General features: G+C 31.8%; 1 protein-coding gene across 1 annotated transcript in view; it reads right to left on the bottom strand.

Annotated features, from left to right (window-relative positions):
- The window catches only part of LOC127729004 (uncharacterized), a 44,751-nt gene extending 19,804 nt beyond the window's left edge, over window positions 1-24,947 (bottom strand). Inside the window, exons 1-10 of the mRNA XM_052236579.1 lie at window positions 24,763-24,947; window positions 21,096-21,274; window positions 19,523-19,636; window positions 18,362-18,423; window positions 16,815-17,002; window positions 12,435-12,524; window positions 10,604-10,738; window positions 9,825-9,948; window positions 4,440-4,673; window positions 669-902 (exon numbers count right to left, since the gene is read on the bottom strand). Coding sequence (XP_052092539.1) covers window positions 669-902; window positions 4,440-4,673; window positions 9,825-9,948; window positions 10,604-10,738; window positions 12,435-12,524; window positions 16,815-17,002; window positions 18,362-18,423; window positions 19,523-19,636; window positions 21,096-21,274; window positions 24,763-24,947 — 1,545 coding nt within the window. The remainder of the gene's footprint in view (window positions 1-668; window positions 903-4,439; window positions 4,674-9,824; window positions 9,949-10,603; window positions 10,739-12,434; window positions 12,525-16,814; window positions 17,003-18,361; window positions 18,424-19,522; window positions 19,637-21,095; window positions 21,275-24,762) is intronic.
- Window positions 24,948-26,711: the final 1,764 nt, after the last annotated feature.

The raw sequence follows: 26,711 nt of genomic DNA, 5'->3' as shown, positions 1-26,711 counted from the left end.
TGCACAAAATCATTAGACTGGACCAAAATTCAAACTTGATCTGTAACTTGTCATGATAAAACAATATCCTATATATCAAATCAATATCTTCAAGCACGAAGAAAAAAAGTGCGGAAAACTGATTTGCCGGACTGACGGATGGACAGACGGACTGAGTGCAAACCTAAAGTTCCCTTTGACTTCATCGGTAGTGGACTAATAATGGTGTAAATGTTTATAAATCCATAACACAAAAAATCAATCGAACAGTCAAGAATCTAATACATGTATGTATTTTAATTTAAAATTCAGAATGCCTTCCACTTGTGGAGCAGGAACTGCTAACCCTCTTCTTTAGCACTTGAGTTCAACAATGTTTTTTTGTGCGGTTAGTGTTGTTCAGTCTTTAGTTTTCTATGAATTGTTTTGTCATCTTTTCTTATTTTTGTTTCTTGCCTTGGTTTTGTCTTGTTTTCTTCAACTTATGAGTTTGAATGTCTGCTTATTCTGTAGTCCTTTGAAGCTTTTTGTTGTAAGTTATCCTGATTCCTGAACTCCTTGCAACTAAGACAAAATCATATATATATCTTTCAAAATTAATAACTAAATATAAATGAACAAATACACAAAGACGGCTACCCAATAATACACGACAACCAATATGAATGACTCAAGTAGGTTAACATTACCTGTTGGCTACATAATTTATAACAGCACTTTGCAATCTGACAATGGGTTGTCTGTTCCTTCCATTTTTGTTGGTCCCAGTCATCCAAGCTCTCAATTAACTGTTTAGCATCTGATACTAAGCCAACAGATATGAGAGATTCTATGAAGAGACTTGTTGCATCTGAGGTAACAGTGGAGACATAGTTGTCAGCCAACATATGGTACATTTTGATGACATGTAACTGTTGGTCATGCTGAAAAAAAAATTAAAACTATTTTAAGTAAACACATCTGCACTGTTAGTTTAAGGCTATTACATGTATAAAATAAACCCCAAAAAAATCAGTTATTTAAACTTCAATAAAAGAACAGAGTTCCAATCAGGGCTTCCAAAATTTCCTGACGACAGCCGGACATTTTTCAAAGAAATATTTTTGACGGTCAATGATCAGCTGGATACTTAAATGTAACTGAGAGGATGCATAAATTGATATATGTGTCTAAATAATTAGTAGTGTTATATGCAATAAAATTATTTATAACTGTTTTGTTTTCTTCATTCTAAAAATAAATAAAATATTATCCTCGGTATTGTGTCATTTTTCTGTGTATTGTAATACAGTAACCATCATTGCATCAATCAGCTTCAGTACCTGACTGTTCTCATGTTTATGTTTCTGTTTATATAATCTATCTTCTCTCTGTGAGTACTTAACACTTTGTAAATTAAGGCCATCTTATTTGAAACTGTTGATGTTGGCTTTAATTGCAGTACAACTTGATCATCAATACACGTGATACTTTTCTTTTTGTGTATTGATTACCTGACCACGTGACTTTTACAACTGATGCGGTATTTATAGATAACATTGAGGAGGCCCGATGAAGGATATTGTTTTAAACAGTGTAAAATCTACTGAACAGTGATAACATTTTTCTTTGTACAATTTCCCAACCTGATTTAGAAAATAAGGAATAAATAAAAACATACTCAGTTGATAAATAATTTAATGAATAACAACATGATATTTTATGTAAGCATATAACAACAATAAAATGTCAGAAGAGCACAATGCTGACAAACACACCCAATAAATATTACAATGAGCACATTGAAAAGAAGCACAGATCACAGCACAAGATTAGAGTTCATTTAGTCTAATTAAAGATTTTACATTCATGAGCTTGCTAAATGCATTGTTCTGATAAACATGGCGGTTACGAACGGATTGCCATTTGCGGATAGCAGGAACAGGGTCAAAGTCTTTAACATCTACACCTACTAAGCTTATCCTCATAAGTTGATCTAAAGCGTCAATACCTAGACTACACCTTAGTCGATCATAATTCCCACGGCGGGACTTAACTTTACGTCGGACATCACCTCTTTCTCTATAACATCGGAAATTGTCTGAATAAATTCGGAGCAGGCATTGTTCTCTTGATATAATTTAGAAGTGATCACGGCACCATTTAACTTAGTTAAATCATTTATTGACTGAAATTTGTCCATTGGTTTTTCCTATATATTTTAGTAAATTTTCCCCTTGAGAGTACCCCAGTATTTAACACGATGTACAGTGTTAAATAAAATAATATATATCATACTTATTCATTTATAAATATCCTTATTTGAAGAATAACTTTTAAATATGAGGATACTTTTAAAACTGAATGCTCATTTAAAATAATATCTATAAACGGTAATTAAATAGGATGTTGTTCCATACACGCTTATATGTTTGACCTCGTTTACCGGATTACCTTTATGTACATTGTTATGCATCATTAATTCTATTGATAAAGATAAGCTAAGGACACCTCATCAAAGGTAACAAACCTGTAATCAGTGAATGATTTATGGCTTCAATATAACTTATTCAAGGGATAATTGTTTGACAACTTGTTGTTATTTAAATAAAAGAAAACATGTTTTTTCTACTTTTTATTGATGTACACAAGCTAAAGACCAAGCCGTACATTTATGTACCCAGAGGATTAGACTAACTGAGACACTTCAAAGTATCTGAAATATGCTGCTTCTGTTTTATTAAACCCAGTTATGACCGAAATATCTTTGTGAAATAGATTGCCACAATTATAAACTAAAATGCCCAAACGGACATGCCCAAAGCCCCAAACGGACATTTTTATCGATCGATAGTTGGTAAAAATTGAAATGACCTTTTCATGAAAATGCCTTGAATAACAAAATGTGGCACACCAAATCTATTTGACCGTTTGAGGCTGAGAGCAGCCGGTCTTTTTATGAAAGTTTCGGTCAAGTCCGGAATATATGACCGTTTTGGAAGCCCTGGTTCCAATGTCCCCCACGTTGCACATATTTTATCTATTCAAGGTCAATAACTAAAAACACATTTTTTAGTTTTTGTTTTTTAAAACTTTTTATCTTAGAGAGTTGAAGACTTGAGAGCAATTTCTGATATATTGAATATTTCAAAGGGCATAACTCATTAAAAATATTTGATTGGCAATTATTTTCGAAAATTGTCCGTGACATTGCTGATATTAGCCTTTGATATAAATTTGATAAAAATCTGACAAAAATTGTACATGTGAGAGTGCTTACAATGTAAATTTCCATATAATTAATATTTCTAAGGGCATAACTCTTTTAAAAATAATTGTGAAATTTGCAAAAATAAACTGTTAACACAGAGATATGTCTCGCCTTTTTGTTTTTATGATACTTAAATGCAAATGTTGAAATAAAAATAGATTTACTTTAACATGTAAGGTATGCAAAATTTCAAAGTCAATAGACTATGACTGAAGGGGGGGCAAATAATCTCTATGGACATGAGATGTGCCAATGCTAATACAACTGCATACCAAATATCACTGACCTAAAACTAGTGGTTCCCCATAAACTTATACATGTAAACTTAGCAAAAGTTTTAGTCAATAGACTATGACTGAGCGTGCAGGGCCAAATAGTTTCCATGGAAATGAGATGTGCTAAAGCTAAAACAACTGCATACCAAATATCATTGACCTACCTCTATTGGTTCCCCATAAACTGACCTAAACACAAACTGATACATGTAAACTAAGCAAGAGTTTCAAAGTCAATAGACAATGACTAAGGGGATGGGGCAAAAAAATCTCCATGGAAATGAGATAAGCCAATGCTAATACAACTGCATACCAAATATCATTGACCTACCACTAGTGGTTCCCAATAAACTGACCTAATTACAATCTAATACATGTATACTAAGCACAAGTTTTAAAGTCAATAGACTATGACTGAGGGGGCGGGGCCAAATAATCTACATGGAAATGAGTTGTGCCAATAATAATACAACTGCATACCAAATATCACAGACCTACCATTAGTGATTCCTGGTAAACTGACCTAATTACAAACTAATACATTGTTGACGACTTTGCCCCCACCACCACTGCTGGAAACAGCATACCTATGTCTTGTTTTTTGACTCCATCCAGGCGAAACAAAAAGTTAAATAACAATATAACATTTATAACAGTTTTTGATAAATAACACCGGATAGTGCTCCTTACAATGCTAGTGACAATTTTGAACATTTATATAAGCTTTGATCTCTCACTTTATGCATAATTTATTTATTGTCCGATTTGGTCCCATGCACATTGACTCAATATCCATTCTAATTCCCAATTTGAACAGATTTCTCACTAGACTTATAAATACATATGACTAAATTGTTACCATAATTTCTTGGAGACATGGAGACTTGGAGTTGACCCTCCCTCAATCAATATCTACAGTTACTTCATCTACAAACCTTTCTCAAAAGTTGGTATACACGAGCACAAATCATGACCGATTGTAATAACATATTAGCATCAATTATATTATCTCCTAATGTATCCCATAAGGCAACAGCTTTATCCAATATTCCAATGGCCTCTTTTTCCTTGACAAGAGTCATATAAACACTAGGAGTGCCTGCAATGACAGTTTCAGGTTCTTCTCCAGGTTCTGCCTTTGGTACTTCAATATCAATACTGGACAAAATCTAAAGTAACAATGTAAATCACCAGACTACAAATGACTATTTTAAAATAGCTTAAAATAAATTGGATCAAAATACTTGTAAGTCATGAACATTTCAGAATTTCAGACGCAAGATTTTTTGTGAGAAGTACAGTACTTTGGTAATAATATAATTCTTATGATACCTTTTTTTTTTTTTTTTTTAAAGTAAATGTACTATAACTTAGGTTGCATCAATTGACAATTTTTGCTGTTATTTTTGCTTTTTATAGCTCAGTATACTAATTATTGTCCAATTCTGTGGGTAGTGTGTACCACAAATTTAAGTACTCAAATAAATGCAAATTTCCGAAGCAGGGCCTAATCTAGGATTTTTGAGAGGGAGAAGTGACTTCTCCTTCCATGAGAGAGTAGAGAGAAGTGAAATTCCATTACCGTTTCAGATGCATAGTGTTTTCGTGCTTATCACTGTAGGAATTTGTTTATATATGCAATAAATAAATTCTAAATAAAAATGTTTGGACAATATTAGTTGTTATTTATTCATCAGTCATACCATTTGTACTGTCAACTTGAATTTAAGTTTAAATAAAATTTGTTGCTAGCCAATTAATATTAGCATGCATTAATCTCATGTGCATCTGCCTCAATTTATCTTAAAGGTCCAGAAAAATGACTCCCAGTTTTTCTGATGACTTTTAATTGACTGGGCAATTTAATGTATATCATCACTTGCCATAAGTTTGTAAAACAATATTTATTGAATAACCAGGACATCATGTCAGTTGTAAATTCAGATTCTCTTGAAAGATTGTAAGCCTATAAATGAAGATATCTGTCAATCACATGTTAATTAACGATAAAGAGCTATTTCTAATATTTTTTTTATAAAAGATATCTCCCTTATTAACCAATTGGTTGTGAAAAAAATACAACGGCTGGTAATAAGCTGTCCATGTGTCGTACTTTTGCAATCAATTTATCAATCAGCTGTCTTTCTACCTTTTATATTTCAATTTTTATTCAATGAATATAAAAAAATTATTAGTTAATTCCAATATATAACCTACTGATCGACTCGTAATAAATAAAAATAAAACAAATCAGCTGTCAGAATGATTACGCTACATCCTCAGATGAAAATCATCGTAAAATGATAACTCAAACAGACGCTCAGTTTCCCGTTTTAATAGTTTTGAATGTAAAATCCAATGATGTTCAAAGCTGCCGTTGTATTTATTTCATTTAAGGATGATCATAACCTTTTGACTAATATGGCCGTATTTACACCACAAATTTTACTTTGAGTACAGACAAACCTGTACACCTGGAAAAGTTTTAAGGCATGGCAGGAACTAAATAATTAAATTTTAAATGCATTTTATGTTTCAGAAAATTATAAACTTTTCTGGATTTTGCTATTCATTTTTTTTCATTCCTGCAGAAGGTGCCAAAATAAACTAAGTTGGGAAAGAGGTTTGAGAAGCTCCCCTCATATAATAAATGTTGTGAGTAGTATGTCTGTACTCACAGTAGATTTTGTGGTGTAAACACAGCCATATTTTTCAATTCCTTTTGATAAACCTTATTAGTCCTTGATCATTTCGAAAATCTCGATTTTACCTGTCAGTCGCCATTTTTGTTTACCTGTGCGACTTGTAAATCACAAGTTATCTTTTGATTGCAATTTGACTTCGCTAAGAAGTCAGCTGGCCGACGAATTTTAGCGATTTTCAAAATTCTTTGGTGACTTAAATCATCATTTTGCCGGCAAGATTATTGCCTGTTCTGTAGGCTTGTATGAATTTAGTTAAAATCTAAAAATAAAATATCCCCTTTTTTTCTCTCGATCCATGAAACTGATACCCACAACTACAACAAAAAAAAAAGGTTTTCAAAACAAGTGTATCTGACAGTGTTTCCGCTGGTGGTCACCATTTTGTGAAAAAATAGTAAATGTTGCGATTAAAAATCATGACTGGCGAAAGAAATATAACGGTGAGACTTCCATCTTGTTAATTTTATTTCCAGTTTCTCTGACTTTTTCCTTGATCAGACAATACTCGTATTTCACCTTGAACTTGTCACACGTATCGATTTTGACAGAAAATCTATAATCAGCTGATTGCATTTGATAGCAATCAGCAACAATGGACTAATTATTAAAGGTGTTAATTCTATTGTTTATTAAAAATGTGAGGTAAAATGGCATCACACGTCACCTAAATGATTGTTTTACAAACTTTGATCAAAATAATTGTTTTGAAGAGGGTACTTCATATCGTTTTATCGGCACACCTGTTTTAAGTAAAGTTTTACGTCTCAACTTTTACTTTTGTTGATGGTCCAGAAAAGAAAACTGTTGTTTTAAAGGAAGTGAATAAAAGTAAGAACAATCTCTAATGTCAGTCCTTGTCTTTTAACTAGGCAGAAAGTATCAAATAAACTGATTGATGATAAACTGAAGATGAATCCAGTGTTCCCAGAAGTCAAATTTTACAATAACGTAAAAAAAATTACAATAAATTTTTGTTCATTTATTACAATGTAGGTTATAAAATAGATATGTAGAATAATTCTAAAAGAAACAACAAAGCTGCAAACTGGATTTGTTTGTTAGCAAGAAGGACAAGAGTGCACACGCTAAAATGTCTCGCCTACTAGACTGACCAATGATTTTATGTTGATAGTCCTACATATAAAGTTTTACTACAAGTATCACATTAACATTAATGATCCAAGAAAATGAGGTCAAGGTCAGATAAACCAAGTCGGAAATACTTGTACACCTTTAATACAATCATTCCATACACAGAATATAGATGACCTATTGTTTATAGTATAAAACTAAAAGAAACAGACCAAACCATGGAAATTCTATATTGACCAATGAACCATGAAAATGAAGTCAAGGTCAGATGAACCCTGCTAGACAGACATGTACACCTAAAAATCATTCCATGCATCAAATATAGTTGACCTATTGCTTATAGTATCTAAGAAACAAAGTTAACCAGGAAAACTGAACATTGACCAATGAACCATGAAAATGAGGTGAAGGTCAGATGATACCTGCCAGACAGACATATACACCTTACAATCATTCCATACACCAAATATAGTTGACCTATTGCTTAAAGTTTAAGAAAAATATACCAAAACACTAAAACTTAACACAAGCAATGAACCATAAAAATGAGGTCAAGGTCATATAAACCTGCCAGGTTGACATGTACATCGTAAAATATTTTCCATACACCAAATATAGTTGACCTTTTGCATACAGTATTAGGAAAACAGACCAAAACACAAAAACTTAACATTGAGCAATGAACCGTGAAAATGAGGTCAAAGTCAAATAAAACCTGCCAGACTGACATGTACATCCTAAAATATTTCCATACATCAAATATAGTTGACCGATTGCAAACAGTATTAGAAAAACAGACCAAAACACAAAAACTTAACATTGATCAATGAACCCTGAAAATGAGGTCAAGGTCAAATAAAACCTGCCAGTTGGACATGTACACCTTACAATCATTACATACACCAAACATAGTAGACCTATTGCTTATAGTATCTGAGATATGGACTAAACCACAAAAACTTAACCTTGTTCACCTTATTTTACATGATTTCCAAAGCATCAGTAAATACAGGTCAAATGCAGGTCACCTGCATTTGACCTGTATTTACTGATGCTTTGGAAATCATGTAAAATAAGGTTAAAATCATAATTAATAGTATACGATATTAGATATTATAATGATATCTAAGATAATAAATAAAAACTGCAAAATTTTTGTAAAATTACTTACTCAGGGGCAGCAACCCAACAACGGGTTGTCGGATTCGTCTGAAAATTTCAGGGCAGATAAAATCTAAATCTGATGAACATTTTTGCCACCTGTCAGATTTGCTCTAAATGCTTTAGTTTCAGAGATATAAACCGAAAACTGCATTTTACCCCTATGTTCTATTTTTAACCAAGTCGGCCATGATGGTTGGAAGGCGGGGTCATCTGACAATTTTTTTAAACTAGATCCCCTAATAATGATTATGGCCAAGTACGGTTAAATTTGTCTCAGTAGTTTCAGAGCAGAAGATTTTTGTAAAAGATTACAAAAATTTACAAAAAATTGTTAAAAATTGACTATTAAGGGCAATAACTCCTAAAGGGGTCGACTGACAATTTTGGTCATGACAACTTATTTGTAGATCTTACTTTGCTGAACATTATTGCTGTTTACAGTTTATCTCTATCTATAATAATATTCAAGATAATAACCAAAAACTGCAAAATTTCCTTAAAATTACCAATTCAGGGGCAGCAACCCAACAACAGGTTGTCAGATTTGTCTGAAAATTTCAGGGCAGATAGATCTTGACCTGATAATCAGTTTAACCCTATGTCAGATTTACTCTCAATGCTTTGGTTTCAGAGATATAAGCCAAAATCTACATTTTACCCCTATGTTCTATTTTTAGCCATGGCGGCCATCTTGGTTGGTTGGTTGGGTCATCAGACACATTTTTTTAAACTAGATACCCTAATGATGATTGTGGCCAAGTTTGGTTAAATTTGGCCCAGTGGTTTCAGAGGAGAAGATTTTTGTGAAAAGCTAACGACGACGACGCCGCCGCCAAGTGATGAGAAAAGCTCACTTGGCCCTTTGGGCCAGGTGAGCTAAAAATCAACTTTTTTTTCAAGTAGTCACTGAACCATGAAAATGAGGTCAAGGACAATGGACATATGACAGACAGAAACTTCACATCATAAGGCATCTATATATACAAAGTATGAAGCATCCAGGTCTTCTACCCTTTAAAATATTAAGCTTTTAAGAAGTAAGCTAACGCTGCCGCCGCTGGATCAGTATCCCTATGCCGAGCTTTCTGCGACAAAAGACGAAGGCTCGACAAAAACTAGACCTATATAAAAATCTGTTTATGTGAGATGGCAAAAAAAATCTTGTTTTGGCGAAAGAGGCGGCCAAAAAAAATTGACCATGGGGAAACCCGGTATCTGAAGAAGTTTACTCAATTTACACAGATTGAGCATATTAAAATTGATAGCATTAATTTTGTTACAAACTTGAAAAATCAAAAAGTAATAAAAAATAACAGTAGAAAAATCAGCTGATTTTTAAGTCTTTCTGTAACTATATACCTGTGCTGACATTTCTTCATGATTGATAACATACTGCCACAAGTATACTTGGCCCAACACCTCCGCTGAATTCTCTATGCCAACCAGCACAGATTCTGCTTGTTTTAAGTACTCCAGTATATCCCTGCAATAATATTATTCTGTATAAAAAGAAAATCTTCTTCTTACACGGAATTTGACTTTTACTTCAGTTACAATTTTTCCAATCAGAAAATGTGCTTGATGACTGAAAAAAATTATGATGATGATAACTTCAAGGAATATCTTAATCTTGGAAAGAAAAATACTGTGATCCTAAAGGTGTTATTTTATCTATTTAAGCAAAAGAACCTATACTAGAAGACAGTGATGGGAGCCATTACAGAGGGCCTCGCTCAAGTTAAAAAGTAAATTGTGGTGGGGTATTTTGATTTATACATTGCTTATACCCATGGAAGGCAGGCACATATTCTAGAAGTGATGAATCATCATGTCATATTACATTACCAAACTCCAAGGGGGGTTAAAAATTAAGACAGCCGAACGGATTTGTGATGGATGCATTCACGGATGGACAAACAAGCTAATTATTATAGGCCATCTACAAACCAATCGGCAGGGCCCTGATACAGGCAACAAGGATTATGGGTGTATACAGAACTGTGTTTGATATCTGGTACAGTATACTGGTACTATGCTTTATACAAATGGTCCTTATTTCCATTTTATTAATTTTTTTTCAGGTACTATCCCCCTAATAAGAATATGCTATAATAATATTCAACTTCACAACATCTCACCGATTTCCTTTTAATCCACTTTGCCAATGTACTAAAGCTATCTCTAACAAGGCTTTGCCTTTAATCAATGGTTGATTGGCTGCTGCTATAATCAATTGTTGTAATATTTCTATTTCTGCTGGATAAAATCTTTTTCTGCAATGGAAATAATAGAAGAATTCAATACAGAACACACATATTGACATTTGATGCACATTTATATGGCAACTGTATCATTCTATTTCATTTCATCTGTTCTACATATGACATGGTAAATAAGATCTACTTAATAAGTGAGAAACATCTATATTTAGCAACAGTAGTGATGGAAAATGAAACTGTATCTTGCTACCATGTCAAAGACCAAGTATAAAAGAAGACTTCTATGTCTTCCATATCAATATGGTGGATGTTTGATTAGTCAGCATATCACATTGATATACAGTTTAAAGCGCAGACTTTATCAATAACTGAGAACTGTCTGAAATTCCCATATGGCAATCAACATAATAAATTCCTTAACTTCGAAATTACACACAGTCAAAAGCGCTTTCCAAATTCATTTTGTATCTGATCTATAGTTAGTGTTCATTTTGAGATATTTAATCAGTTTGGACTTTCTAAATCATGTTTAGAACACAGTTAATCATGCAAAGTAATGTAATTTAAAATTGTTACTACTTATATTTAATAGTTGGCAATGTTCCTTAATGTAAGCAAGCCCGTTTTTGCACTATTTTTTCTTGAATCCCCACATTTTTTGCTCTAATGTTTGCATACACATACAAAAATTATATTCAAACTTTTCAATATAAAACTGTTGACACAGAGATATATCTCGCCTGTCAGCATAAAATTCTGAAAAAGACAATCTGATGGACAGCAATATGGTTTTTTAATTCAGTCACTGGACCATTATTTAGTGGGCAGGGCCTGGAAATAATCATCTAACTGATATGTACTGATAGCAATGCAACTTCATACAAAATATCATTGATCTATCACAAGTACTTCTTATCAAACTGACTTGAGCAGAAAACTTAACATTGAAAATTGCTAATTAATTCAAAGTCACTAGACCATGACCTAGTGGGCAGGTCCTCGTGATAGTCGTCAAACTGATATGAACTGATAGTAATGCAACTTCATACAAAATATCATTGATCTATCACAAGTAGATCCTATCAAACTAACTTAAGCAGAAAACTTAACATTGAAAATTGCTAATCAATTCAAAGTCACTGGACCATATTCTACGGGGCATGGCCTCAAAATAGTTGTTAAATTGATATGTACAGATAGTAATGGGACTTCATATAAAATATCATTGATCTATCACAAGTAGGTCCTATCAAACAAACTTAAGCAGAAATCTTAACATTGAAAATTGCTAATTAATTCAAAGTCCCTGGACAATGACCTAAGGAGCAGGGCCTCAAAATAGTCGTCAAACTGATATGTACTGATAGTAATGCAACTTGATATTAAATATCAATGATCTATCACAAGTAGTTCTTATCAAACTAACTTAAGCAGAAAACTTAACAATTGTTGTTGCTGTCACCTCAGCCGTCTCCGGAAAAGCAATCCCTATGTCTCCCTTTCCGTGACCTTCGTCACAGGCGAGACAAAAACAAAGAGTTACTAACTCTTTATCATTCAGCAAAAGTTAATGTTACAAAAAAAAGATTTTAGAACAAAAGAAAAAACTGTTAAAAACAAAATAAATGTAGATGTACAGCTAGACTGTATATTTGTAAAGATCAAAACATTTCCTAAGTTTCTAAGAGTGTGGTTTTGGTACAACAGTCTTCTATTAACAATAATATTAAAGACAGCTTTAGTCTAATACCTGGTTGACTTAAACATGTCATTTTCTGCCTTTAGGAGACTACATATATCAACAGTTTTATCTTGTTCAAAAACAGACTGTCCAAAAGTTCTGAAAAATAAATATATAATATTTATATTGAGATAAATAATTGAATAAACTAAAACTATATCCTTGTATCAAAAAGTTTTCATCTGGGTGTTCTTTTGCTATATTCAAGATGGATAAATTGTAATGTATAGGAAATATCCAGACCTAAATTTGATTTCAAATGTGAATACCTTTAGATGCAATAGTTATTATAACCATAAACATATACATGTATATAATATATCTACAGAACAGTATGATGATACTCCTTCCATGGGAGGACTGTAATTTAACGGAAGAACAAGAAGAAGTTGATGAAAATAAATAAATTTGGCATGAAAAAAGGGTGATATATAAATCAGAGCTTCCAAAATATATTTGTGTCTGCCGGACATTTTTTGTCTTATCCTGATTTTAGGTTGCACTTTGTAAATACAGCTGTTTCACAAATCACGCCTCTTTTGGGGAGATATATAATATATATAGATATTTATTTTTGTTTACGTACTGGTTCCCAGATATGATCTCTATGTTTCATCTCGTAGAGACATAACTTGGGAATGTTACCAGTAAATATACACATGCATAGCAGTCAAATTGAAATTTGTGGAAGACCTAGAGTCAAGATAGGGGTAGTACAGAATTTTAGTATAAGTTTAAACTCTTAAGAAGTTCTGGGCATATAAATGTTGAAAATATGCCGCACAGCCCTATATTTTGACCTTTGAAAAAAATAGTAGTGCATATGAACTTTCCTTTCTAGGATATAATTTTTTTCAAAACATTATAGTAAAAGCGGTACAGTTTTAGCTGTAAAAGGAGTTCCTATGGGAAATTGCATTGTCGATATTTACAGAGATGCAACCTTTAATCCCTTAAGACTAAGTAACAAAAGGCAAGCATGGTAATCAGTTGGGCATCATTAAAACAATGACATAAAAACAATATTTAACTTGACTTTTGATACAAATTCGATGTACTGACATAAACTGTTGCAGTGCATCATTCAAAGTGTGCAACATTGCCCAGTGTTCTCCACAGGATTTTTGGATAGCACCAGGGTAACGCTTGTGGACAGCTTAGTGAAATGATTCATACAATCAGTCGTGTCGCTTAGCTATATTTCTAGTTACTGCAGTTTTTATGTCTCTTGTTTTGATTTAATACTGTGGTACTGTGTTATGTAGACATTGAGTCAGAAAATTATTGGTAAAAAAGAAGTAAATCAATAAACAGTTTGTATACTTTAATATCTTTTTAAAAATAAATAAAACAGGATTCATTACAAAATATTCATCTAAATTTAAAGTAATTAAATCTTTTATAAAATCCATGATCAATAAAAATAAGATATCATTCAAAGGAGACTAAAAATGTTCAATTTAAAAAACTTTCTAGTTTCTAAAAAGAAAGTTTTTGTATGTACAACTATTCTTGTCATAAGCATGATAAGGAGATATAAAATTAACAAGCACAAATATAATTTCATTATTTGAACCAGTTTCTATCTTAAATTTAATAAAAAGAAGTTTTTCATAAATTTTTAAAAATTTTGCCATAAATTTCATGCAAATATTAACCTTTCTTGTCTTTGGTGATAATCAAACATAGATACAGACTTAATACTGCACTGAAATCTAAATCTTTATTTGTCATGATTCATTTAAAAAGAATTCCTAAATCTATAAATTTATCTTGGGTCTATAGATCTATTAGTAACCATATTCAATGTCAACAACAAAGTCTCCCTCTTTTCCCGCCTAAATGACAGGAAGTAGATATAAATAGATTTAACATGTGCTTATGGATAAAATTTGCTAGATTACTTCTGTGATTCATTAATTGTTGATATAGATATCCAGTTTGAAGGTACAGTCATGCATTTTATTTATAAAATAGAATATTTTGCAATTAATTGTAGATAAACTTACATATTCTACGTGAACTAACTGGGTCATGTGATATGTACAATGTCCGTCTGTTGACAGATACTATGATAGTTTGAAACCCTACTATCATGCAATAACTATGTCATAATTCAAAATAATTTTGGCCATGGTTTAATCAGACATATAATACTATAATATAAGAATTGAGAAATGTATAATTGTCATTTATACTAAAGATCTAACTTTATTGTGTACAAAAAATGTACCGGCGTGTCTATAACTATCTGGTCCACACTATTTGTGTACAAAGTATATTTGCCGACTTGTCACAGGTCAGCACTTGGGTAGTGAGTGAAGCCATAAAATAGTTATCTGTGATCATAAAGTTATGATCTCTTATTTAAAACACAAAAGAATCATGTAACAAGTGTTAATTACATCGATTAAATCCAATAAATAAGGTTAACCTCATAAGGTAAATCGATCACGTGGTGTAAACAATCTGGGTTTAACTGGTTTGAACTGGTCAAATTTCACCTGGAATTTTATACCACACAGAAAAGATTTAACAAATAGTTTAAAACCTTACCGATTTTTACTGAAAATTTTAGCACCACAGACAAAAATTATACATTGCGGTAAGACCGATACCACCACAGTAAAAAATTATACACTGATTGCCGTACTAATATCTGTCTTAGAATCTTTATTTGTGCAAAATTACATTTTCAAAAACTTTACTTACGTTTTTAGAAGCCAAGAAGGCACATTTTCTTATACCAGATGTTGACTTGACAACGGTAAAACACAGACCAGAAATGGATACGTAAAATCTGTGTACGTTTTACAAAGCACGATTCAGTTTAAGTAGCCCTTTCCATGTTATTTTTCAAGAAAATACTTGAAATGAACATAAGATAAAGGTATCAATGATAATTTTAGCATTTTTGAAGAATTCAGATGCACAATTAAATCTCACACCTGCGCACATATGTATTAGTTCAAACAACGTGGTTCTTACGATTTTTCGCTTAAACCTTTATAACCTTTTTCATCAAATCATATTTATATGTACATATTTTTGATAATCTAAATCTTGTTGACTAAATTAATTAGATGCAAACTGCTGAAATTTATGAAAATAACTTAAAATAGACTGATCAATGTCCAGTACATATTAGTTTATCTGTCACCTGAACAGGTAAATTTCAACTGTCAGACAACTAATTAACCTTGATTGTAATGAGAAGGTATTAAAGTAGGTTTTTTTTATAGTACTTATTCACTGTTTCACTTTTATGACTGGAAATGTGTCCGTTTAAGGCAAAAGGTCAGGTCAATAAGATCGCAAAAACTTCTTTTTTTTTTCTGAATTATGTAAAAATGGCAAACCCACTTTAAATGTCCGTTTCAGGTTTGGCACAACAAGTCATAATTATAATTTATCGGTCAAGTCCAGACAATACGACCATTTTGGAAGCCCTGATCTAGATATTTTGTAGAATATGTAGACACTTCTATCTCCACAAGGTCATAAATCATGGAACAATTTAGTGATTCACTTTTAAATTATATATAATTCCTTGTGCAAAAGTCAAAGTTTTATTTCCAACAAACTGTAGGAACGATATGATCCAGAGGCTCCTAGGAACCTGAATCAATAACCTAGCAAATTTACCACATAACTGCTCAAAAGAAAGAGAAATTCTGACAAATTTAGCTTTTGATGGAGTTGGTTTTATCAATCCTGGCAAGCTATTGTTTGAAGTGATACATTTACTTGTAAAAGTCTATGCATTTAACATATATGAAGATCCATAATGGGAGGGAGGGGGGGCTTAGAAAGCTAAAGAAACGTGTGTTAATGTAGAAAATGTAAATAAGCGATTGTGCCCTATTCTTTACCCCAAAATCTAAGGACACTATTTAGTAACACTTTTAAAGTTCTTAATTAACTAATTCAAGTTCTTGAGTATGTACCTCATGCAAACTATTGAATGTCAACGTATACTTGCAGTTTCTGCTTCACGAAATTTGTAAACACTAGGCACAACCATATCTAACACTTCCGAACTAAAAATAGTATAAGTGTTCTCATTGGTCAAGAATGATGTAGTCAAAGTGGGTATGACTTCTATCTGTAACTAGATGGAGCAGCAGTGTATTCACAAATTCTGTCTTAAATCTTCGAAGGGTGAAGAGGAGGGAGCCAGATTGTAACCCTTGGCTTGCGAAGATAGGGGGTAGGCAAAGCATTCTGATTTCAATCATTTAACTAATATATGTATATAAAGAAAAGTTAAGTTATTTAGGCTTCTTTCAGTCATATTACATAGAAAATATAGTACAAGATATATTTTCATCCTTCATGGGATGTAGTCTTTTGTTATTTAACAACCATTTTTAAGCAATTTCAACTTACTTTCTATTCATTTCCTCACTTCCATTTTTAATTAAATCTTTTTTTACTTTAACCCAAACTTTAACTGCCTGTGTCACATGACTAGGATGAACCAATACACAGGAAATGATGGCTTCTATGGCAGCATATGTATCACCGCATTCCAAATAGATATCAGCTAAACTTATATACTTCCTACCCAAACAAACCTGAAAAATAAGAATGAAAATTATTTTCCCACTAAATTTTTCTAAACATGCTAACAATTTCTGATTAGTGAAATCATCATATTTATTTTCTTTGAATAATTAAACTGGGTGAATTTATTTTTAGATATTTAAACTTGAGACATCTTTCACAGGAGAACAAAAATAATGTTCCATTGACACATTGTTCACTTTTATGTGTGTTACTACATCTACATCCTCCACTCAATATCCCTGTTCCCAAACCAACCAAGAAAATGATAGTATGGGTGTGCAAAAATTGTGGCCACCGTCTTGGATCACATATAATCTTTGTAAATATTTACTGAAATTAGCATGTTGATATAGAATTGGAATATATTTGCATGAAAACTAATTTAATTAAAGACTCTGATTTTAGAAATGAGTTAGATTTTTGTTGGAATTCATTTTCTTATGTATTGAGAAAACAAGTACATTTACCTCATTAATTATTTAATACTCTTGTATTTTATTTCAAAATTCTGATTTTGATGTGTTTTTTTTTTTTCTTCTGGTCATTTAATATAATGCATTTCACAGTATAATCCAAACACTATTACAAAAGCACCACGTGTTCATAAGCGTAGTTGCAATCTTCATGGATTTATAATAGAAGCAGATTTTTTTGTGTTTTGACTACAATGATGACTGTCAAGTCTGTCAACAATGTATGTCAAATGATTAAGAGAAAAAAAAAAAAAAAAAAAAAAAAGAGCTAAAATTTCAATCTATTATTTGCTTTATAACCTTGACCTATGACCTTTAACTCAATAGTTTTTTTTTTCGTCCATAGGTACATCATCAACCAAAAAGGTTAAGATCTAATTAATGACTCAAAAAAGATATTGTCCAGATTCCAAACTCCCCCCAAATTTCAATATATCAATAGGTGATAGACCTTTGACCCCATAATCCAAAGGGGTTTCTCTAACCAACTGGGCATTATGAAGTCAAGTAAATATTTTGTATGGCTCAAACTAATCAATTTTTTTTTTGTTCCTTAAACCTAAATGTTGCATCCCAATAGCTTTCATTATATCATAAGCGGAGTCAGACTTTGCTGCAACTCCCTAAAGAATATGAGATTTCTTCACCATCTGTAGCTTGAAAACAAATACATGTACTCCCATACTATTTAAAATGGCTACCTAATGCTATGTTGCCTTCCTGTTTTTTTTTTTATACAACATAGTAAAAAGTATTCAAATTATTTTCTGCTTAATTGCTGCACAAAAACTTTGTAAGAAATAGATTCAATACCTCATCCATTCTGGTTTGTTTCAGAGTGTTGTCAGAATTCACATACAGGTTAAGTTGAAGACAAGCTATTTTATAAAATACTATAGCCATTTGAAACAAGTTCTTCTCAAAACACATTTGAGCCAGCTTGGACACTAAATAACCTGCAAATAACACACACATATATATATACATTTATAAGGGTTTTAAGATAAAGGTACTTCTAACTACAATTTATGGGTGGCGATAATTTACCAACCATAGGAAATAAATTTATCAATTGAAATTAAAAAATTTCATGCATGGTTAAGTTGAAATAAATGTTGCATTCCAACCCCCATCTATGAGAAAGCTTCCATTCAAAATTCATAAAATTCCATGGATGTTTGGCCATGATGAAGTCAATTAATCAGTAAAATAGGGGGGACAGGGTAAATATTGAACAACATTTTGCTCCAGATACTTTTCTGATCATGAAGAAGATTCTTCCAAGTTTCATAAAATTCTGTGAATGTTTGACAAAGTTATTGATGTCTAGAAATATTTAACCATAGACTGAACATACTTGAAGACATCAACGAATTTTAGGTTTGTCATGTCTTGCCTACACAACTTTTGTTGGGGTATATGTCTATGAGACGGAAACCAAACAACAACAGAACAGTATACTCAATTTGTGTTTATTAAGTTATGTGACTTTTAATGAGAGGATATATACTTAAAGGGACATTTGCTACCAGATGTAACAAAAATTAAAATATGATTTTTTTTGGTTCAATCATTAAAGAAAGTGAAATAGTGAAGTAATAATTCGCTTTTAGTAGCCATTTCAGTTCAATTTTGTCAAAATAAGCTTAAAAACCTTGCTGATGAATTATTCACTTGCAAGTAAATAATTGACCTCATTGAATCTGTATTCCTGGGACCTTCAATTTAACCCCTTAGCTAGAGATGGGTTACACATAAACTAGGTGTGTTCAGCTATTAAAAGGAAAAAGAATGTAAACATTGAAAGTGAAACAAGGGTTAACCATTTGGTTGACTGATTAGATCCATAAAAACATGCAAATTGCTGATACATATTATCGAGTCAATGCATCATAAATTTTATTTTAGACTTTTTATAATTTGGATATATGTTTTAGTATGTTATAAATCAAATATGAGTACTTGTGTCAGATCGGTGAACATGTATTTGACAGCTTATGCCCCTTTAAAAAACTTTAATAAAATATTTTCGGGTACTTTTAATTTTTTACAAACCACAGTAATGTCTGTCATGATCTTTTCCTTTAGATTCAGGATCTTGTAGTAATGTACTATAGGACTGTGTGATATCTTCACACACATCTATCAATCTTCTGAACTCTTCTTTGTCTGTAATCAAAACAATGCAGTTTTTATTATTCACCATCAATTAATTTTAATAAAACAAGAATATGTGTCCATTGGATACCATGCCCTACTGACACTATCCCATCCCCATGTTCAGTAAACTGACAAATCTGGGTAAAAACCTTCATTTGGCCTATATTTTTTAAAGTTCAAATCATCATGAAAACATGTACTAAGTTACAAGTTGATGTGACAACAACTCCATTGAAACCACCTTAAAACAAAACTTTAACTAGATACAGTATGGACAGTTTGGAAAACATAAAGCTATTATAGGCAGGGCATAAAATTATTTCTACATACACTCTTCAATAAACATGATAAAATAATCAGTTCTCTAATAAAAAAGGTGAATTCAATGCCATTATATTCATGATATTGTAAGTTTCAGAATGTGTTCATTCTTTCTTTTATTTTCAAACTTCTGTGCTAGGAAAGATGTTTTTATTGGAGCAATTTCTTTATTTCTATACTAATGACACTTCCATAATTTCATCACCCATCTCAGAAAAGATGGTTTTATTATGTTCTTTAAAGCTTCAAAGAATGATTTTAAGAGCATCTGCACCCCTAGCCTGTGTAAACATTATTTGTTTATATATGGCAATGCCTTGAATGATATCACAATTACAGTCACTCTTGTTGGGAAGTATCAAAAGTGACCTTTTAAGAGAGGTTTGGAAAAATTCTGATCTTGACATCACTCATGACGAGGATAGGGCCAAATTGTTTTACTGTTTTCATTTGGTAGAGTTATCAATCCTGTGAATAGTGAAATGAAAAATGGCAGAGTCCAGCTCTGCAAATTTGAAGAAAACATTCAAAATATGTTAATATTAATGGAGAAATAAGTTGGTGATACGCTTTTTTAATGGAAACTAAAAGTAGTGGAAAACGAGGAATTCACAAATTCACCTATTGAGCGATCTCTGTGCAAACAAGTTCTGGTTTTCACATTGACTGTGATTCTAAACACATCAATGATTATTTTGGTAGTTATAACATTAAAATGACTGTTGTTAAAAGTTGAAATAACGACTTTGTACAAAAATTAAATGACCATATTAATACAGGTGGCCGCTTAAAAAGGTTAAATTATACAAAGAAAACATTCGGGAGGCTCTGAAAGTGACCGTTAGAGGCAGGTGGCTGCTGATATGAGGTGGCTGTTAAGAGTTTCCGACTGTACTGTATAATACATGAACCTCTAAATAGTTATTAATCTGAAGGATTACAAAACCAAAGGCACAATGAGATGAGCATTGGTAGATTTTATGGTAATTCTTAATCACAAACCAGATGGTTTATAGGAACAAACATATAACTTAATTACAGAATGACATATCAGAAATAGTATTGAATTGCCCATGAGCTAATCAAATTTCTAAGGAATCAAGAAAATTGGGATTCCGTTTATATGTGATTTTCTATTAATTATTACCTGAACTGCTTTTTATGTAATTAAACAAAATTTTCATCTGGGTCTGGACTAGATCTATAATGATTTTAGCTTGTTTGTCTTGTTCTGGTTTCCATTTCAGTAACACCCGATTGATTTTAGACAAGGTCTTAAGCACTGACAAAAGTCTGTCTGTCTGGAGGTCAGTTTTCTCCACATATCTTATAACAATAAGCAAGATATCTATAACTATGTTAAGCCTGTCGTGAGATATAGACTCTACAATTTTGGGAAGTGTTTCAGCGATTTGTTCTGGCTCTTTTCCAAGCTGTACAGGAAAATTTTCCTCTGCTTTTTCTTTATTATTGCTGTACATCCAAACAAAGATTTGGTTTCCATAGTAATATAAAATTCTATATATATTATAAATTTCAGTATTTTCCTGATAAAGTACACTCCAAAGGCTAATGTCAGTCATAGTGTATTTAATTGCTTTTTTAATGTCATACTGAGTCCCAAGCTTCAATAGGAACTGATGTAATAAGAGGGGAGACAACTCCTCTCCACGTGTTAGTTTGTGGTTATGAAGACAGGTCAAAGTGTCTGCCACTAAATCAACAACAGGAAATGAAGTCTCATCCAGTATCTTCTCTTTTTGCAAAATTGTTTTCTCAAATCTGGAAAAAAAAAACAAAAAAAAAACATTTAATAATATATCAAATGTTTAATATACATGATTATTTCAAAATACAAATGGAAGAAAATATTATAGTTGTTTGCCTTAAATAATTCAGTCATTAAATTTAAGATAAAAATAGTGTGCTGTTTTACAACAGTATTGTGTTATAACTATTCAAAATGAATCTCCAGTTATCAGATAATGTCCGTAAAATGGTATGTTGAATGCAGTACAAGTTTATGGAAATCATTTAAACATTTGAGGTAATCTTACTCAAATAAAGATGATTTAGACCAAGACTATAATGCTTGGATATTTTAGTAATTGATGTTATAAAAAAAAAACCTTTCGGTGTAACACAATTCTCAAGCCTACAGAAAATTTTCACAAAATTTCCATTGCCAAAGGGACATAATTCTGTCAAAAATAGGAAAAATCATCTAAATTTCTTCATGCAAAGCAAATTGGTATCACTTAAAGTACATGTAGGTTGAATATAAAACTTTATTAGGCCAACATTAAAAATATCTTTGATTCCCCTTCCCGACTGAGGTTTTCAGGGTATGGGTAGGTAGGTAGGCAAATTATTTTAATTTATTTCTTGTTATGGTTTTCTATATTGAATTTGTACAAAATTCAATGTAGATATTAAAATTTTAAAGCATGATTCAGACCATTTTTACTCAAAATTGCCTTTCAGTCACGTTACATTTAAAAGGCTATCAGGGGATAGCCCTTGAACATACTTCTGAAAGAAACATGACAAATTTAGATTTAATTTCAGTTAACAATAACTGAAAAAAACACAGTGAATCTTGTAGAATTGCAAAGCCATTTCAAGCAAGTCTGTTCAGACTAGTACATATTAATATTATTTTTATTTTTTGGGGTGGGGGATTTTATGATATTGTCATTTTATATATCTTACAAATATAAAATGATGATATTATAAAATTCCCTACTCCAAAAAACATAATTAAAATAAATTTATGTAAAGTAAGTATATATACAATTATTTGCAGTTTCACTCTTTCCCCCAGATAGTATGCATTATTTAAATGGCACTCCCATCTCAGCTGTTCATGAGATTGAAATTCTTTGCTGCCTATAAATAACAAGATACAGGTAGTCATTAATTTAGGGATTTCCTATATTTTCCCGCCAAAAAGCACATGGCTCCCAACGAATGTAAACACACAAATTGTGCATGTGACCATTATTTATTTGCAGGATTACTGCTTTTATTGATTTAATCTGGATATAATTATTCAATTTAAGGTACAGTCAAACATTTGCATTTATAGAATAGTTTGCATACATATTTTTACTTTCAACTTGAAGAAACTTTGTCATGCAATGTTTGCCTTGTTCAAACATGCGAGACAATGTAAATATTAAAATGGGAATGGGTAAACCCCGAGGATTTGCATGTTGTTCATGAATGATGGGAGTATACGATATCCTCCGAAACCACTGGGGTTTAAGTGAAACCGGGATTTGTTGACAAGTAATTTTTTTTTAATTCCTGGTTTTAAACAAAATTTTGACTAGCCCAGTCTGACTAACCGAGAGGGTTAAAAAAAAATATTGGACACGAACGGCCAATAAAATTTTTCAGGTCGCGATAATTTTACCGGGTCAGTCGTGGGAGGGGAAACAAACAATATTTTATTTTTGGCCTTAACAAGCATTCTGTGATACAGTGTTGTTTATAATTGTTTTGTTAGGACTTGTGTTTTATTAAATATTATACCATTATTACAGTTCAGTGCTTTTCCTGTATTGAATGTTCCTTTTGAGACTCCACTGATCAAGAAAACAAAAGAGGGGACGGTTGAGATCTCAATAAAACTATAGAAATCCAACATTCATGTTTCTGCACCAAGTTAGGAACCTTGTCAGTGGTTTTATGTCACAATATTTCTTGTTATGTGGAGAATTTTGGTGTTAATGGTAGATCTTTGATAGTTTCTGTTGAAATCATTCATGGTTTTTTATAAGACTCAGGGCAATTCAGACTTGCCATATTGTAAAGACACCTGTCTATTGTTGGAGACTATCTTACTACCATTAGATGACTGTTGGTAACAGTATTTGTGTCATTGGGTTACTTTTTTATTTACATATTTTTTTTTATTATTTATCAAATGTATTTATCAAAAAATTTGAGAGAAGGAGAAGTTCAAAGATAATAAATGCAAATTAGCCACAAATACACATATTTTGAGTGGTATATGATTTTGAATGGTATATTTCAAAGATGTGAATTGTATTATCTGGTTCTGTCCTGGCCTTTTATAGCATTTTTTAATAGTATTAAACAATGTTGTTTTCTTAAATGTCTCTAATTTATGTCTAATCTTATGTACTTGTATGTAATGTGATGAAAGCTCTTTATAGGGCCCTTTAATTGGAAATAAAATATTCTTATTCTTATTCTTATTCTATTGTCACAAATACTTAAAAGAAAATTAAAGGAAAATGCAGAGTAAGACTTCATTTTGCTAGTCCTTGCTACATGTATTCTATTTTAAAAAGTTATTCTAATAATATAGTACATACGTTCATTTAATTATTTCAGAGCCTTTTGAGCAACTGTTCTAGGCAAATTAACTTTGGATGCTGGTGAAAGCAAACTTACCAGTTGAAAGTGATTTAGTTATGATGGATGGAGGGATGTCTGTGGCAAATTACATGCATATTCAGGATGAGAATATGATAATGTGATATGAATATAAACCCTACTTTGTACTAGACAGACACCCTGAGTCTGATTTTAAATGTGCTAGTTCACAAGCTAACAGTCTGAAGGAAGACATGATTCTGCCAATGAATAGTTTAAGCTCTGAATTAAGGACAACATTTCTATATCATTGTGTTTTCAATGTAAATTCATATACCAAAATGATCATAGCATGTAGTACATGTACATCCAATATTGAAAAAAACACATAAGCATGCATTTTGACATACAGATGACATCAATTAAAAGAAAAGACAGTATTCAAATTAGTCAAAGAGAACAAATACCTAGTTAGAGCTAGAACAAGTTTCTCTGTGACACTATTTGCTGTCCCTGGCTTAAGCAGTAAAATTTTCAGTATCAGATGTCTAAGTTGTAGGATTTCCCAGTCATGTCCTTCAATCTCTTGTTCCTGTTTAATGGCCAGGTTCCACAGACGACTATATGTATTGCTGACAATTGTACTTGCCATGTCATTCTTGCAGTCATAAACAAGTACCAGCTCATCATACAGGTAGTTGCAAAGGGAGATAATATACTGCTGAAATCCCTATGAATAAAAAGATGTCAATAAATCATTTGATATAGTACATATAACAGGCTATTATTTCAACTTGGAATTTTTTTTTTTTTATGGAATTTGAACAATTTCTTGTGCTTGAAATTTTTAATAAATTTCATGTTTATTCTGTATTTTAATGTTCTGTGCAGCGCACAATACTTTCTATTACAAAGAAGATAGCACATTTTCATTAGAATGTACTGTGCGGTGCACAACACTATCTATACAAAATACATTGTATGGAAAGTGTTATGCACCGCTCAAAACATTATAATACAGAATAAACATGGAATTCATTAAAAATTTCAAGCTCAAGAAATTATGCAAATTCCATAATTAAAAATACTTTCAAGTTGAAATAATAGCCTGTTTTAGCTGAATTCCACCAAATTTGGATAATGTCATGTTTCGCCTCTATGAAAATTATTAATTGAATATTATCAAAAATAAAGTTATTATACTAACAAAGTACTTCAAAATTACATAAAAGAAAGCTTGATTTTAGAAACACATATTTCTTCAAAAAAATTTGAGTGTGGAAGAATATAACTTGTAATGGAACCCCTGGGCTAAGGTCACTGATTAAATATTAATGGTGTACATCCATATACATATGTATATTTTAAGTGTACATGTATATTTGAATGTATGTGTATACTGTTATACCATATGAATGTGTATATATGTGTTCTTCCACTATTATTATTTCATTGATGAAAACGTTATTATACTGGGGCCTCGGTGGCCGAGTGGTCTAAGTAGTTACTACTGTAATCACTAGCCAGTCAACACTGAGGTTGTGAGTTCGAACCCCGCTCGTGCTGGTGCACTCTTCTCCAATCTTAATTGACTAGGATTGTCAGTTTTCCTATCGAAGGTCGGTGGTTTTCTCCGAGCACTCCGGCTTCCTCCACCAATAAAAACTGGCCGCCACGAAATAGCCCAAAAGCGGTGCTTAAAAGTGGTGTTAAAACACCAAAAATCAAATCAAATCATTATCATACTTATTCCATAGATTTCATACTGTTATACCATATTATGCTTATTTATTTCACTTGCTTGATTATTGTGCCACAAGATAAATAGATGTAAATACCTGTAAATTCATGAAGAAAAAATAAATTATAAAAAAATAAATCATTTGACTAAGAAAGGAAAGATACAAAGCAAAGATTGCAAAATACAAACAGATTCATCTTTTTTTTTATTTAAGTCTAAAATGATAATCATGATAATGGGATCGTTCCAGCCATGTATAAACACGTTTATAACTACATTCCTATACAATAAGACATTGTATTTTCTTAAGAATGAGAGAGGAGATTTTCAACCCTTAAAATGATAAAGAAAGAACTGAGGAATAGGATGTTCATAAAATTACAAACAGTTTGGTTAATGTATCCTTAGAACAGAGAGAGGAGAGTGCACAGAAATCAACATTTCTGGAGCTGTTATCAAAGCACTGGAAAGTTCTGAAAAATATTCTATTAAAACTGAATTTTGAAGTTTAAAAGCATGATTTGAGCTGTAATTGTATTTTAAACTTTAAGTGATTGTTTAGGTTATAGTTATTGGCATTTTGGAACAGGGTGTCAGGGCAGGTCACCCTTCTATTTGGAGCTAACAAGACCACTGTAATAGTTCACTGAGAATAAAGGGTATATATGCAGCTCT

Source organism: Mytilus californianus, unplaced genomic scaffold (genome assembly GCF_021869535.1).
Source record: "Mytilus californianus isolate M0D057914Y unplaced genomic scaffold, xbMytCali1.0.p SCAF_2, whole genome shotgun sequence".
Classification (NCBI taxonomy): domain Eukaryota; kingdom Metazoa; phylum Mollusca; class Bivalvia; order Mytilida; family Mytilidae; genus Mytilus; species Mytilus californianus.
The sequence above is the reverse complement of the archived record's forward strand: the minus strand, read 5'-3'. Positions and strand labels throughout refer to the sequence as shown.